The sequence below is a fragment of the Anopheles coluzzii genome, chromosome 3, assembly GCF_943734685.1.
Source record: "Anopheles coluzzii chromosome 3, AcolN3, whole genome shotgun sequence".
Taxonomy (NCBI): Eukaryota; Metazoa; Arthropoda; class Insecta; order Diptera; family Culicidae; genus Anopheles; species Anopheles coluzzii.
The window spans coordinates 89,895,139-89,909,265 of NC_064671.1; the positions used below are offsets into that span (position 1 = coordinate 89,895,139).

The 14,127-nt window shown below is 47.3% G+C and overlaps 2 protein-coding genes across 5 annotated transcripts in view; one reads left to right on the forward strand and one right to left on the reverse strand.

The window, feature by feature from the left end:
• The window catches only part of LOC120957008 (uncharacterized), a 58,824-nt gene extending 46,084 nt beyond the window's left edge, over positions 1-12,740 (forward strand). For all 4 annotated transcript variants that reach the window (XM_049609323.1, XM_049609326.1, XM_049609325.1 and 1 more), the window contains exons 5-6: positions 11,631-11,849; positions 11,926-12,740. In XM_049609323.1, the coding sequence (XP_049465280.1) occupies positions 11,631-11,849; positions 11,926-12,297 (591 nt within the window). In that variant the 3' untranslated portion in view covers positions 12,298-12,740. The remainder of the gene's footprint in view (positions 1-11,630; positions 11,850-11,925) is intronic.
• Positions 12,652-14,029, reverse strand: LOC120957009 (uncharacterized). Its single transcript, XM_040378912.2, has 2 exons — positions 13,082-14,029; positions 12,652-13,004 (listed from the first exon to the last, which is right to left on the reverse strand). Exons 1-2 carry the CDS (start codon positions 14,009-14,011, stop codon positions 12,870-12,872), a joined length of 1,065 nt encoding a protein of 354 aa, XP_040234846.2. The 5' UTR covers positions 14,012-14,029; the 3' UTR covers positions 12,652-12,869.
• Positions 14,030-14,127: the final 98 nt, after the last annotated feature.

Consider the following 14,127-nt stretch of genomic DNA (forward strand, 5'->3'; position numbering starts at 1 on the left):
CGTTTATGGTTGAAAACATTTAAAATGTTAATACGACGACACTCTCGATTCTGGCCAGCTTTCTTGCAGCCCAAAAACTCCGCTTCACTTGGGGGCATCTGCGTGACCTGGCACAGGTTTGTTTCCCCCCCACAGGTTGTTGTTTTATTCTTTCCCGCACAAACGTGCACTCCACGCAGCACGGACCGTATCATAATTTCAAAGTTTTTTTGCCGACGACAGGTCCGGTGGGCTTGGATTTATTGCTGCTTTGGTATGGCTTTGGGCTGTGCAGGCTTTTAGCAGCGCCGAAGAATCGGTGTGACGATGCCGCGATCTGGACACGACGATGACCAATTTGTAACCATAAGCGGTTACATGTCGTACATCGGGCACAGAATAGGCGCGCGAGCGGCTGGGCACCTGTGCACGTTCAGCAGCTTCGCTGTATACGCCGATTGCTCAATACGTTCCGACCTCGGCGTAGTTGCTCCGATTCCAACCGCCACCGGAAGGTCTAATTAATCATACCTCGCAGTGTCGTGGATACCGATGTCACATACCGCAGTGCCGGCATCACAATCGAACCGACTGGCTCGGAAACTGGACTCCGCTGATTGTCGAAGGCCATCAGGCGCGCGTAGCCTCCCATTCTTGGTCGGGAATGTTTCCACCGTTCGTTGTTCGAGCGGGCAACGCAACTGGATCAAAGTGGGCTGGTAAGCCTCACCTCACCAAGACAATCCGTCCAGATTTAGTGTGTGAATCAGTGCATCAAAACCTCTGATGATCATGATTAATAACTCCCCATTCCCGACCGCGGCTGATCGGTCGACCTGATAAGCCTCGATTTGCGCGTCGTGGGTTAGCTTGTTTTATGTACTCAGATGCTAGATCTCTGGTCTCTTGTTAACTATCATCATGCCGTCAGTAAGCAGAAACGCAGAAACGGTCGTGCTAATTCCGGAAGCAAATCTCTCGGAAACATTTCCGTTGGCGGTTTTAGAACGCTAGAAAGTTCAACCAAGCGATCGGAAGCGCTGCGAAAAGGCAGGAAGCGGCAGTGAGCAGCCAGTCTATTTACTTTGATGTTGCAGTTATGGTGAATACAATCAACGGCAGGTGTGTTTGATGATGCCCTTCGAATAACTTGCCATCAGTTAGAGCTTAGACCGGTTGAAGCCTCCGGCCCTTCGTACAAACGGCATAGCTTTTCCTTCGATTGTGGAGCTCCAAAAACTAACGAGCTATTTCCATAACGGGCAGAAGCAGACGGAACGGGTTGTTTATTTTGGTTTCGGGCTAATTTTCTGTTACACATTTTACCAGATGATGAACCCCCATTCCCATGCTCGTTGGTGGCTTGTCTTGGCGCCTAGGTTAATGTTGTTCGTTTCTACTTTGTTTGTGTTGTACGCGCTTTGAGTCACCACCTTGTGGCCTAATTTTGACGGACAGGGCTATTGCTACTTGAAAACGCCTTTATGAAAGAAGAATAAGTCATTATATCAGAAGAGCAGTGAAATTGGTTGGGGCTTTGGGGAGAAAGTTAAGCGTGAGCACAGGAGCAGGTCACTTTTGATGCAACCAATTAATTATTATATTTTTATACGTATAAAAGACCTTCTTATAAGAGAATATGCTTCTTTGTCAGGAGGCAGTGTTTTGTTTCTTATTACCACTTCCTGATTTGTCTTTACTAATCGGCAATGTCTTAAGATGTAGCTCGTAAAGATGTAGCTGTCAACCCACAGGCTCTGCAGCAGAATCTTATCTTTATGAGCCTTCTCACATCACTTCGTCCGTTGATCTTTGTGAATATTCACTTGCTGCGCTAACCTACGCCATTCGGTACAGCAAACAATCGCCAGACAAGAGTTTCAAACTCCTCAACCAAGTCGAGTTAACAGTATAACAAACGGAGTATCATAAAACCCAAATTTGTCAACTGCATCTTGTCTGTGCCGAATCTGTCGGAAATTGGATCGGCTCAAAACTAAAAACCGATCATAAAGTTGTTTATTTTAAAGTAGTTTAAGCTCCAGATGCTCGCACACAGCACACAGAATGAAGTCACCCGGCCGGCGCCGGCTGCGTGTGACATTTTATTGATATCGTAAAACGATGGCTGATTAGATCATCGGCATGAAAGGCAGGTCTTTTCAGGAGCTGCATCCGATACAAAGCGACGATGACATAGGCAAACAAGTTGTGTCCAAACGGGAGGGTCCAAAACATACAAAAATCTGACCTGCTCCGTTGCCTATCCCGGAAATTGTGGCGTGCCATGTTTAGCTATCAGCCCGACGAAAACGATCACTGTCCACATCTTCGATACAACCCCACAAAAAGCACCTCTTTTAATTGACATCCAGTTTTGGAGCTCGTGGTCACTGGGAAATTTGGTTCGGAACACACATACGGGAAGCTGCAAAAGAAACCACCGCGCATGTGACCTCACAGGACGCGTGATCGTTTAAAGGTTTTCGGTTGGCACGCAGGAATGCATAATTTCTTCCCCCGGTGGTGATTTAATTGGACCGTTCGGTGGATCTGTCCAAAGGCTACACGGTTAGGCTTTCAGCACCTCCTTTCATGGTGGGCTTCTGCGGGCAAAGAAGAAAGTGCTGCGCACCCAAGATGCGTCCGGTGCGATAGTGCGCACCGGAACAAGTCACCCAAAACCGGAGCGGAATTTCGATTCCGGTCGATCGTACGCGAGCGAGCGGCAAGGGACTTCTTCGTGAGGTATACCCGCCCGTTGGGAAGCCAGGCAGGTGGCTCGATTTGTGACCTAAACGCTTTTAATAAACAAAACTGTTCAACCAATTCATTAACAGTCCCGGATGTGGATCGGGGAATACACAGAGAAGAGGGAGAGAGAGAGAACTCTCACGAAGAATAAGGACCAACAAAACATTGGTGAGATCGTTTGGACACTCACTTTCTCACCGGGGACCTTTCAGGGCTTTGTTGTGACGCGGAGAGGGCGAATTCTGAGGGCGCCAGTATTTACATAGCTTGAGCGTCCCCCACTCTCCTTCCTCTTGCTGCTATAAAACATCCCTGTACGAGGTGAAAGAGCAACGTTGTTAATAAAGATATGATATTTTACGGTCGCTACTTCCGCGCCTCGTTCCGGGGTGGGCAGCATCTCTTGGAAAGGGGAAGGGTCTGATGCATCATTGCAGCAATTTAAATTTCCCAAGAATTCGGTGGCGGCATGAAATTGATATTTCATGTTTACCCCGGTAGCCTCTCCGCTCCACCATGTCTTCCATCACGTTCATCCAACAATCCAATCGATGAAATATGAGAAAATCATGTCCAAACTCGCCTCGCATGCCGGCATCTCAAGTGAAACTGATGCAGCAGCAGCAGCAGCATCGTCTTGTGGTTTCACCCATTCCGCCATGTATCAGTTCGTAGCGAGAGAGGTTCGGCTGCGTGTGTGTGGCGGCATCCTTCGTCATTTGCGCAAAACCTTATTCGCATGATGTTTTAATTAACTTCCTCGCCGGTGCATCTTTCAGCTTTTGCTGCTTTTGCTGCACGGGGAAGCGGGTCCGCGGATTTAGGGAGGATGAAATTAGCTTCGCGAATTGCACACACTCTCATGCGGATAGAAAACGTTTGGAAATTATTTGCGGATGTGAAACGGCTCTTTCTCGCGTGTGCCCATTTGTGCCAGAGGAGTTTATTTTGGATAGAGCATAACGCTTTTTCCGCTCGTTTTGCTAATGAATGTCAGTATATTTTAGAGATGTTTGGCATTTATTAAGCGATCAGTTGATTGACTGGTAATATTCTAATTCTAAACGATCTTGCCTAAAACAGCATATGATTAACGATTTGCAATATATTTAGAATCGTCAATTTCCTGAACAAAGTGAACGAATCGCTCCATTAAATGCTGCTAAACTGTCCTAATTGATAATTTAGGAGCACAATCGCCGGTACAACATTATCCATGCCTTTTAAGCTGATCGTGATCCCACGTTCGATCTCCACCTGTGCCTGAAATCAAGATCATGGATAGTGTTCGTCTGTCCATCAGATTGAACTCCAGTCCAGTTCGTCATGCTCTTTGTACGTCGTGCCAACAGTTATGCTCTCGTGTGCTTAACTGCGGACCAGCACAATTAATATACCGCACAAATCTGCGTCTATGATCGGTGGTTCGGTTGATCCAGGAAGTAAAAATGATCCCGCTGCCAATTATTTCGGCTGGAAATTCCCTTGCTTACCGAAGAGAGGAAGACCGACAATGAAGGAATTCCACCAAGAGCGGGTGTGTGTGTCGTTCCCGCAGCGGTAGATGTGACTGTGGTTTGGAGCATAGTTTTTTTTACACCCATTATGGACGGCCTTGAAAAGTCCACGCGAGAGCACGATCCATATAATGAGCAAACGAGCTGAAATCGAGCCTCCGCTACAGCAACTACGAGATGATCGTTCCCAACTCCTACCCAGAACATGATGAAGCTTGCAAACACGACTTGAACAAAAATCTTCGCCTTATTGTTGATCCGATAGCGATGATGAAAGCAAAAGCACACAACAAGCGATCTGCTACCGGATTTGTTGGGAGGTCCGCCGTCCCAAGCAAAGGATTGCCACTAATACGGAAGGATTTTCTTCGCTTGAGGCATAGCTTCTTGGTGTCTTCCCCTTCAAAGTTTGCCTTAATGGGGTTGGGACGTGGGACTTCCATCCTGTACGCAAAAGTAACTTTTTTGCCTTGTGCCTTGTGGCGTCTGTGCTGAAGAAGTCGCTTCAAAGTGATCGCCCAATTTCACGGTGTCATGGTGACTTGCTGCGTGAGTTCTGAGCGCAAAGATTCGGGGTAAAGATATTCACTCTTGGGGGCTTTTTTTTTGTCTAGTTGGGACACAGTTAACTTCCCATTTAATATGTTCGACATTGTAAACGAGATTGTTACCGTACAGCCGATCAGCATGGGCGTCTTGTTGCAGAAAGAGTACCTAGAGGTGACGACAGTGGCGGAGTCCTCCACACTCCCTTCCTTCCAGTGGAGCAATTTAACGGTGCAGAGTGCAAAAAAGCGCGCCAATTGATGCCACGATGATCACTTCCTTGATGTTGTGCCATCTTTTTGCTCTAGCTATATTAACCGTACGGCGATTGATCGCGTCCGTGTCTGGGTTAATCGATTCGCTGCGCGGTAAAATCGGTGTCGGCGAATTAAGGGGCATGCAATGGTTGGTCCCAGGATTAGTTGATCGTGTAGCGCTTGTTTCTTTGTGCTCCCTTCGGTTGGATTATCTGGGGAAACCAATTTAGTGATGAGATCTATATCTTGGATGCTTTTTGTGCTAAGCACGGGAATCTTCATTTATTCTAATGTCTAGCGCTTCAATTACCGTGTAATATTGGAAGTTTTTAGGTCCTTTCAGGTTATTCTTGCGTGACGTTCTTGGTGCAGTTTAGTTGTTTAGTTGTTACAAATATGGCGATCATTACGGTGACTTCAACAATCATAACAAACCTGTTATTCTGCCACACAGCTAACGAGCGCATCATAATTGAGATGTTGCTCTTCTTACTACCCTTGTCCCAAATTAAACTCCTCCAAAAACGCGCCCCAAAATAAACCTAAATAATCCATCTTCCGAACCGGTAAGCTGTAATTCTTTTTCAATGCTAAACGCTTACGCTCCGGTCTCCCGACCTACCAAACGCCCCGTTCCACAATGCGAGAAATGGATTAGACGGTCTGGTTTTGGCTCGCCGCTTTTAATACCTTGCGTTACCAGTTCTTAATTTGAGCTAGTTTTGAGTTTGAGTCTTCTGTTACTGCTTGCCGCAGTTCGCCCCGTCTATGTTGCGCTTCCACTCGTAAACATACTTCTCATAACGCTCATACACGGCTTCGGTGATCATCTGCAGACAAAGCACAAGTCCCCGTATTGGGTTAGCGTTTCTGTATGTTCATTGCCACGGTCAGTGGCGCTACTCGGGTAACGACCACGTCGTATTGCACAACATGCTGCCTGCCCAAAATGGCTACAAAACGATGCTGTTGTATCGTGTTTCTATTAACACAGAAAGAATGAACAACCTACAACATCGAAGGGTGATGGACATGTCTCGCTGTCCAGTAAAGCAAACAGCAAACAAACAAACACATGTAAAGTAGACGGGCGTGCGCGCGCGCGAGCGAAGTCCTACCAGGCGTTTGGCTATCTTTCACCATCTGCACATGTCCAGCGGGAGGAAGCGTTTTGAGCATATCGAAAAGACAAACTCCGTTGTGTCCAAATGTCACCCGTGGGACAGCGAGTGGCGGTGGCGGCATCGCTATAAAGCTGTCAATCCCTAGAAGCATCAACACGGGGGCACCCCTCATCAAGAAACCATCCGCGTGCGCGTTCTCCATGGCTTCATTAGGAGGGACGGTGGATCGGTTTTCCACGCGGCCGAGCACTTGAGTGTCAAAGAGCAACATTACTGTATCACGTGGGCAGGACCGATCGGTTTTTTTTGAAGTGATCGTTTTCGAAAAAAAGACGTTGGCACATAACATCACAAACGCGTGTCCCAAGACGCTCAAGATCGAACCGCGTGTGGGCTTGGTGGACATAAAAACGCGAGTTTTGTGTTGCCTAAGCTGTGAATCATATCGCCTCGATCGTCGGGCAGGCAGTGCTGGGAAGCAGTGTAATGATCAAAAAGATTGAGATCGATTCGATTGATTTGTAATTATGTTCTCGTGCCGCGATCCGGTGATCGCGTAGGTTGACTGTATTAAATAATTAAGCAAACAGCAACAAGCGCGAGTTCTGGAGATACGCGTTGGCGAGAAGTATCAGCATTTCTGGATAGATTTACAACATAATTAGTCCAGCTAGTGTTATAGAGCACGGTGTTAAAGCATTAAGAAGCAATTTGCGGGGTAAAACTTAGTGACCTAAAGCTGATCATACCAACCGCTTTGCTGGTAAAAGCTTTACGACATTCGTTGTGGCGTGCTAACCTCCATCAAAGTACCGTAACGTCCATCTGCTCTCGCGCGCCCAAAAATCGCAATAACCTTTTACCGGAGGTCTAGTCCGCTTCAGCTCGATTCGGAAGCAACTTTTTCAAGCATTAATATGGCCCGGTGAATGGGCCATTTGTGAAGAAAGCACTGGTCTGCTATTAATCTAGCAAGAAATTGCACCGGAATTAAGCCCAGGGAGGGTTGGTTTTTTGGGACCGTCGCCCTCCACAGACTGTTCAGATAAATAAATTACTACGTTTTTGCGAGAAGCAGCATGGAAACATTACACCGTCACAGTACGGCCACGCTGCATCGTATCGCTTACCATTTTATGTGCCATTGTTTTTTACAGCCGAAGAAAGTTCGGATGGCTTCAATCAGCAGCAACAGCAGCAGCCTACACTGGTGAATGGTTCCATTTTACTGGGCGCGTTCCGTTGCTTTTTGGGGGCTCCAATTCCCCCCGGAACGGATTGTTTTATGGCGTCATCAGTGAAGGGGTGGGGACCTAGATGGGTCTAGATTATGAGATGACATTTGGATGAAACTACGACAAGTACAAAGTGGATGGATTAATACAAGTGTTCCAGCAAGTCTCGGCTCGCAAGATGACCCCTTTTCTAGAATTTTGGACAAATGATTGAATTAAAAATGAGTAATTCGCACCTAAAAAGCATTCCTTGGTTGGTTGTGCCCTTCTCTGGAAATTACCACTTTTAACACACCCTAAAAAACTGATATGCGTTAGTCCAAAACACTCCTATTGCCATAGATAGCATCTCAAACAATGCCCACAAAATCAATTCGTTTGTAAATGTCTCTATTTCTCCAAAAAGACAACAGCAATCTACCAAGATGAATGACAACTGATGGCAGGCACGAAATGTGTTTCATTTAAATAAATAGTCAACAATCAACAAACTCCCTCTTGCGCTACCCTAGACAAGAGAATTGGGCAAACCCAATGCTCACGCACCGCCGCTATTTATCGATGAGTTTTATGTGCGTTAATATTTACACCAAACAGGCGCGCGCGCGGTCGCGCCCTCGGCCTTTCGAAGTTCCCGTTTGCAACACTCGGTTGCATACTCGGTGATTATCTACCGCCCTCAACCATGCGCTCTGGCCGTTGTTTGGTTGATGGGTGGCGTTTAGCAACGTTAAGCCCGCCCTACTTGACGCGCAGCCCACGCACAGCCACACGGCATCGATCGCAGCTCTTATCGCAGGTGATACAACAAGAGAGACCACATCGTTGCACCACCCGGGCGTTCCTCTTGAATGCGGGACATCCCACGCACTCCCTGACCACCGACACACCGACACTGGCTGGTACTGGCAGTTTTCAATTCCCCCGGTGGTGTTTGTGTTTGTTGACCTAATCGTGCAAGCCGCTCATTGATGGGGTTGTGTGAGGCCCTCTAGGGCCTACCAGATGCTCTAAATCCACGTGCTCTTCGCAGCGCCCACGTAGAGACAGAGCATTATGGTTGGTTTACTTTTGACTGAAAGGACGCACGCACGAGATTTTGTTGATCTACGGCAGCTTCACAGTCTATCATCTGTCTAAAAAGGAGAACTAAGGCGGCAGTTGTGGCCTTCACCCTGGGGACGGAGATCACCACAGATGTGTGATGGGGTGGTTGGTACAGTTGGTTACCGTTGTTCATGACCTCGCCTCATTGTTGACGACTGTGCATTGTGTGTGTTTGTCTGCTCAGATGCATCCGGGGCAGGAAGGTTTGGGTGTGCATTAGCTTTGTTTTTTTCAATGGAATTTTCAATGGACGATCTAATCTAGAGCCTCGGTTCATCAGAATCTACTAGAGCTAGGGTGTGCGCAGTCGTGACACACCGCATGAAGCTCGCTTTTCGGATGCTGGAATGATTTGTTTGTTTTTACTTTCCCTTCCACGCATCAGATCACGCCTCTTCAGAATGTCCGCCAGGGTATCAGAATTCCATAATTCCTGGTAGGACGGGCAGATATGGCGTAGGAGACGACGGCCCAACTTGAAAGACGCTGGTTTCCGCGAAGTCAAGTGTTTACACTCGTGCGCGCACAGTCAATGGCCACAAATGCCAGCCGAAGCATGACCACCACAGGGGCAAGAAGGAACGTGCTCGGAAGTCTTAATTAGTAGAAATTGGAAGCAAGATTTACTACCCTCTTGTCTGTGATGGTGGTGTGCTGGAAATTGCAATTGTTATACATGGCACGCAGAACCTCCTCCGCATGGTACAACAGAGGCGAAGGTTCTTGAGCAAACGAACGATTAGAGCTAAAGAGCTTCCATCTTTTAGCACACCAACCCGTTAAGGGGCAACCTTTATGAATTTGAAGGAATAATAGTGGTTCCGCTGCCGGTGTCTCTTTTTTTGGAGAGAGTCAAGAACCGAACCTGACACGATTAGAACAGTTAGGAGCTCCTAACGTTCCGTTACCTTGCGCATCAATGCTTCCGATCTTTGATATGGAGATCCAACTGTGCAACTGTGTGTGTTTGTCATGTCAAAATTAAACGTTCGTGGACAGATCCGTTAGCTAATAAAGCTTGGTCGTCAATTCGCTTGATCTTCAGTTTCATAACAATCAAAAGGGGGGAATTATTATTAGTCTGTCTGTTTCGCTTTTGATCGTTCGCTTGTGGCCCAGTTGCATCATTCGCCTTTCTTCCTTTTTCATTGCCAACTTTAAATTGTCTTCGATTAAGATTTTGACTAATTTTGTTACCAAAACTGTCTCTCTTCCCCTACTCCTCCCCTTACTGTGCGGAAATTTGCACTTTTTATTGTTTTTTTTTCTTCCCCCCCACTGTGTCCGGTGTGTTGTCCAACAATTAATTTCCACTCTCTTTCGCAAAACACAAACCGAAGATACCGGCACCTTAATTCTGAGTTTCTAGGCTTTCTACGCGCGCGTCAAATCGTTTCCATTTGGTTCGGATCTTTTCACCGACAACTTCGGGAAAATGAAGCCCGATCATCCGACTCATCTAAATTAGCCAATTCAATTAAGGCAGGCAAAAAAACACGTTAAACCGCGCATCCATCCAGCTGCTTTTGGGCTGTGAATTTCACTAGTAAAGTGCTGCTGTCGAGAGAGCATGCAATGCCAATAATTAGAGTAGAGAAGAGCGCTTGTGGGGCGCTAGGTTGGCTAGGGCTGCAATTCCATGCAGGTTCCATGGGCAACAATAACACACTTGCAGTTTGGTTCGTTTTTACACTGGACTTCATTTTTCCGCTTTATTTTCCTTAGTATTGGCTGTATTTTTTTGTGTGTGACTCACACCGATCTCTTCCGCCCTCGTTTGTGCGATTTTGCCACACTGCCCGGTGTGGGGAAGTGTTGAAAAGACACAACCCTCCCTCCTTGCTCGAAGATCACATTGAGATCAACAGGTCACTGTGATGAAGACAAAAACCATTGGCAACGGGGGGTTTTTTTCTCTGGTCTTGCTGGAGAGATATGCAGTCATTATGCGCTTTCAACGGCAAATCATCTGTCTCTTAGCTATTGCTGCGATGCAGCTGAGATCTTCTCGGACAGTAGAGAGTTGAGGCATCTCAAGACGCCGTCTCTAACCTTTAGGGCTTTTATCTGACCTAGTAATCCGATCGCGCGGATGGTCTGAAGAAACAATACGATCCATTGATCCAGCTAATGCCTCTTCAGTTTGGACTCATTCTTCCAACTCGAATGTTTGTTGGAGAACATATGCCCTACTCGAGAACTACTCGAGCTCGATGGCGCGCGCATGATGACGCATTAATGCTACAACTTTGAAATGCCATTCAAACCCATTTTTGGAGCTTCGTGCTTCTCCCAACCGTAGCGGGCACACGCGGTAGCGCTTTGCATTAAACGCATGAAACATCTAACGGGACGCATAATTCTAACCATTGCTGCTAACCGTTGTCCACTCATTGGCATACGGCACAGTCGTTGAGTAATGTAGTCATCGCCCTCTCCGCGTGTCCCCCGTCGATACCGGTTGCGCACCGGTTCAGTATTGCCGATTGCTTTGTCTTTCCTGTAGAGTGTCTGCACCCCGAAAAACAAAACAAAAAAAGGGAGAGGTTGGGAGAAATTTATGAGCTATCTAATTTTGTGCCATATAACGCACGCCCAAAGGTTTCGCCTTTATATATCCTTTCAATTGGCCGGTCCAATAAAAAGTTTCCGCGCGAAGAAACAATGCGCGCGTAAAATGTGATCGGTTGCTGATCACCCGGGTTTTGTTGTTTGAGGCGGGCCCCGTGTTATGCATTTTATGACCCCCCTCCCGCTGGAATTGGAAAACCCACGTGGAAAGCGTTGAAACCAGGAAGAGAGGGGAGAGTGTATGTGTGTGTGCGATAAAGGAAATATTTATGCGTTATTAATGTGGCAGAATGGGCGTTAGAAAGAAAAGGTGGGAGGGCTGCAGACCGGTTTTGTTGATCGATTAACAGTAGAACGGCGATTGCGACATGTCGTGTGCCGCTTGGTGACTTGCTGGAACTTTTCGGCTCGGCCTAGTAGATGTGGGCTTTAATAGATTAATTGATCCCATTTCCCAATCTGTCTTTCAACGGTGGTTTCGTCATCTCGTGATCGTGTCGAAATGTGATTTTAATCTAATGTTTGCTTCTTTTTTGACAGATTTCCGAATCCACCTTGGGTCACGGGCACTCGAAATCGAACGGTGGCATCACGTTCGCGGACGGCAGCAAGCTCGGCTCGGACCATCAGCTGCGCCATCATCTGAACCATCGCACGGCGGCAGATGACGAGGACGACGAGGACGACGCGGATAGCATCGAGGAGAGCAAATTCTGCACCCTTCCACGCCACGGTCCGAACGCATTTACCATCCGACAGGTAAGCGTAGCTCTTTCAATGCTCTTCCAACTGCCACCATAACTCACTCTCGACACTCTCTTTTCCTTCATTGCAGGCTCGCTTTTCGAAAGGCAACGGAGCAAAAGCGCTCGGATTTTCCATTGTCGGCGGTAAGGACTCGCCCAAGGGCTCGATGGGCATCTACGTGAAGACGATCTATCCGAACGGGCAGGCGGCCGAGAAGGGTACGCTGCAGGCCGGCGACGAGATCCTGTCGGTGAACGGGAAAACATTCCAGGGCCTCTCGCACCAGGAGGCGATCAACGTGTTCAAGGCGATCAAGACGGGCGAGGTGGTGATACTGATCGGGCGCCGGAACAATCGCCGCAAGCTGGAGACGCCATCGCCGACCGATTCCGGCACCGGGACGGCACCACCGTCCACGACCGGTTCGCCCACCAACACCATCACGTGCAATGATGAATGAAAAAAGCGGAAACCGCCACCGCACGTGTAAACTGTACAGAGAGTGAAGAAATTTGCACCAAACATGGGGCAGAGCAGCAGCGCGAGAATGTACTAACGTCTTTTTTTTGGGTGTAAAATGTGGCTAGGAATCGAAAACACTAAACCCGATGATGCTCTCGTGCTGCTCTCTGTGGCGCAATACAATGAAATATTTAATATTTTTTTACCAAATACCAAAGGCTTCAATATCAAAAAAGCAGGAAAAATAAATTGAAAAAAAAAAGAAAATTCTAATGTGAAGTCGCAACCAGCAGAACCAGCAGATTCACCAACAAAACCAAATCGTTGTCTAGAGGATGGGTGGGAACAACAGTCACAGTGCTAAGGGTAACCTTTCTAATCAATTTATTTGTTGTTTTACGTGCGTACTTGACAGGAAAATATATATCTATTTACATTTAAGCTATGCCCGTGTTTCTCTCCTCAGCTAAGCTATATGGTAAAGGAATCGGCTTCATACGACATTAAACATACCCTAATCTTAGAATACTTTGACTACAATATCAGCACCGGAGCGTTCCGTGTTTGTTCTTACAGCTGCTTCTGTCGGATGGTTTCGTCAATCATGTCGAGATACTCGGACAGCGGGAACACTTCCTTGCTGAGCGTTTTCGTCAGGTCGGGCAGAACTTCCGCCTTTCGCACCGATAACGCGTAATGAAGTTTCTAAAAAAAACCCGAAAGCAAAGCAAAGAAAGTATTACTAGATATTCGAATACTCCACACACGAGCCAATGCCGTACCGTTTGTAATTGTTTCATCGATTTCACCAGCTCGCTGGTAATGAGTGGTTCCTTCTTAACCGTTGCCGAACCGTGGCTGCCTTCCGACTGTCGTTTAAAATCCTCCACCCAGGCGTCCACGTTGCGGCAGGCCTTCACGCTGCTGGACCATTCGCGCCGGAACTGGTTACGGATCTGTGCCAGATCGACCGTCGTTATTTCGGAGTTTTCGATCGTGCCGAGCAGATCGATCGCCTGGCGGAGTTTTTCTACAAGTGCTTCCACATCGATTGGAGGCTGTTTGGCCGTTTTGTTGATCAACCCAGTCAGATCGGAGCAGGAGCCGTTCGCGTTGGTCGTTGTGTTGGCTATGAGATTGGTTTCGTTAAGGATTCGTGATTGCTGCAGGGGTGCGGCGCCTGTCGCTTTCTTGCACGATCCTTGTCGCTGAGCCTTGGCGTTGTTGTTGTTGGTGGTGGTTGTGGTGCTGCTGCTGTTAGTGCCGGATGAAGGACGGGATCGAATCGCATCGAATAATGTGTCGATTTCATCCTCATTCGGGCGTTCCAGTGGATCGAATCCGTTGGCCGTTTTAACCTGTTCGGCAGTTTCTTCCTTCGAGAGAGCTAGCAAAGCACCCGGCAGGTCATCGGTGGGGTCCGGGGTGGTTCCGTTCGGAAGGAATTTGGAGCCTATCTTTGCCTGGCCGAGGTAGCGATTGATTCTATCCACATTGGTGTACACGTGCTTTGCCACTATATCGAAGTCGGCCGGATTCATTCTGTTTTTATCAGAACGCACGAGTAAAATGTAACTAAAACCACAACGGTATGTAAAATAGAGCTGAGAAAACAGTGCAAGCTGTTGTGTTCGTTGCACAAATGATGCCGTTTTCGAATTGGAATCGCCCGCACGTCTGTCAAAATCGGTGTGCGTGAAATGAGCCCACATGTCGACACTAATGTCGACTACTTGTCGGTAATGTAAAAAACACACAGGTTATTATTTTTGTTAATTTATGAAATGACAATATGAATATAAAATTGAAAGTGTCTTCAACAAATTGA

Excerpts from the sequence above, each read along its gene's own strand:
- LOC120957009 (XM_040378912.2), bottom strand. The coding sequence starts at position 14,011 with ATGTGGGCTCATTTCACGCACACCGATTTTGACAGACGTGCGGGCGAT. Across the intron at positions 13,005-13,081 it reads CGATGAAACAATTACAAACG|AAACTTCATTACGCGTTATC; the intron begins GTACGGCATTGG and ends GGTTTTTTTTAG.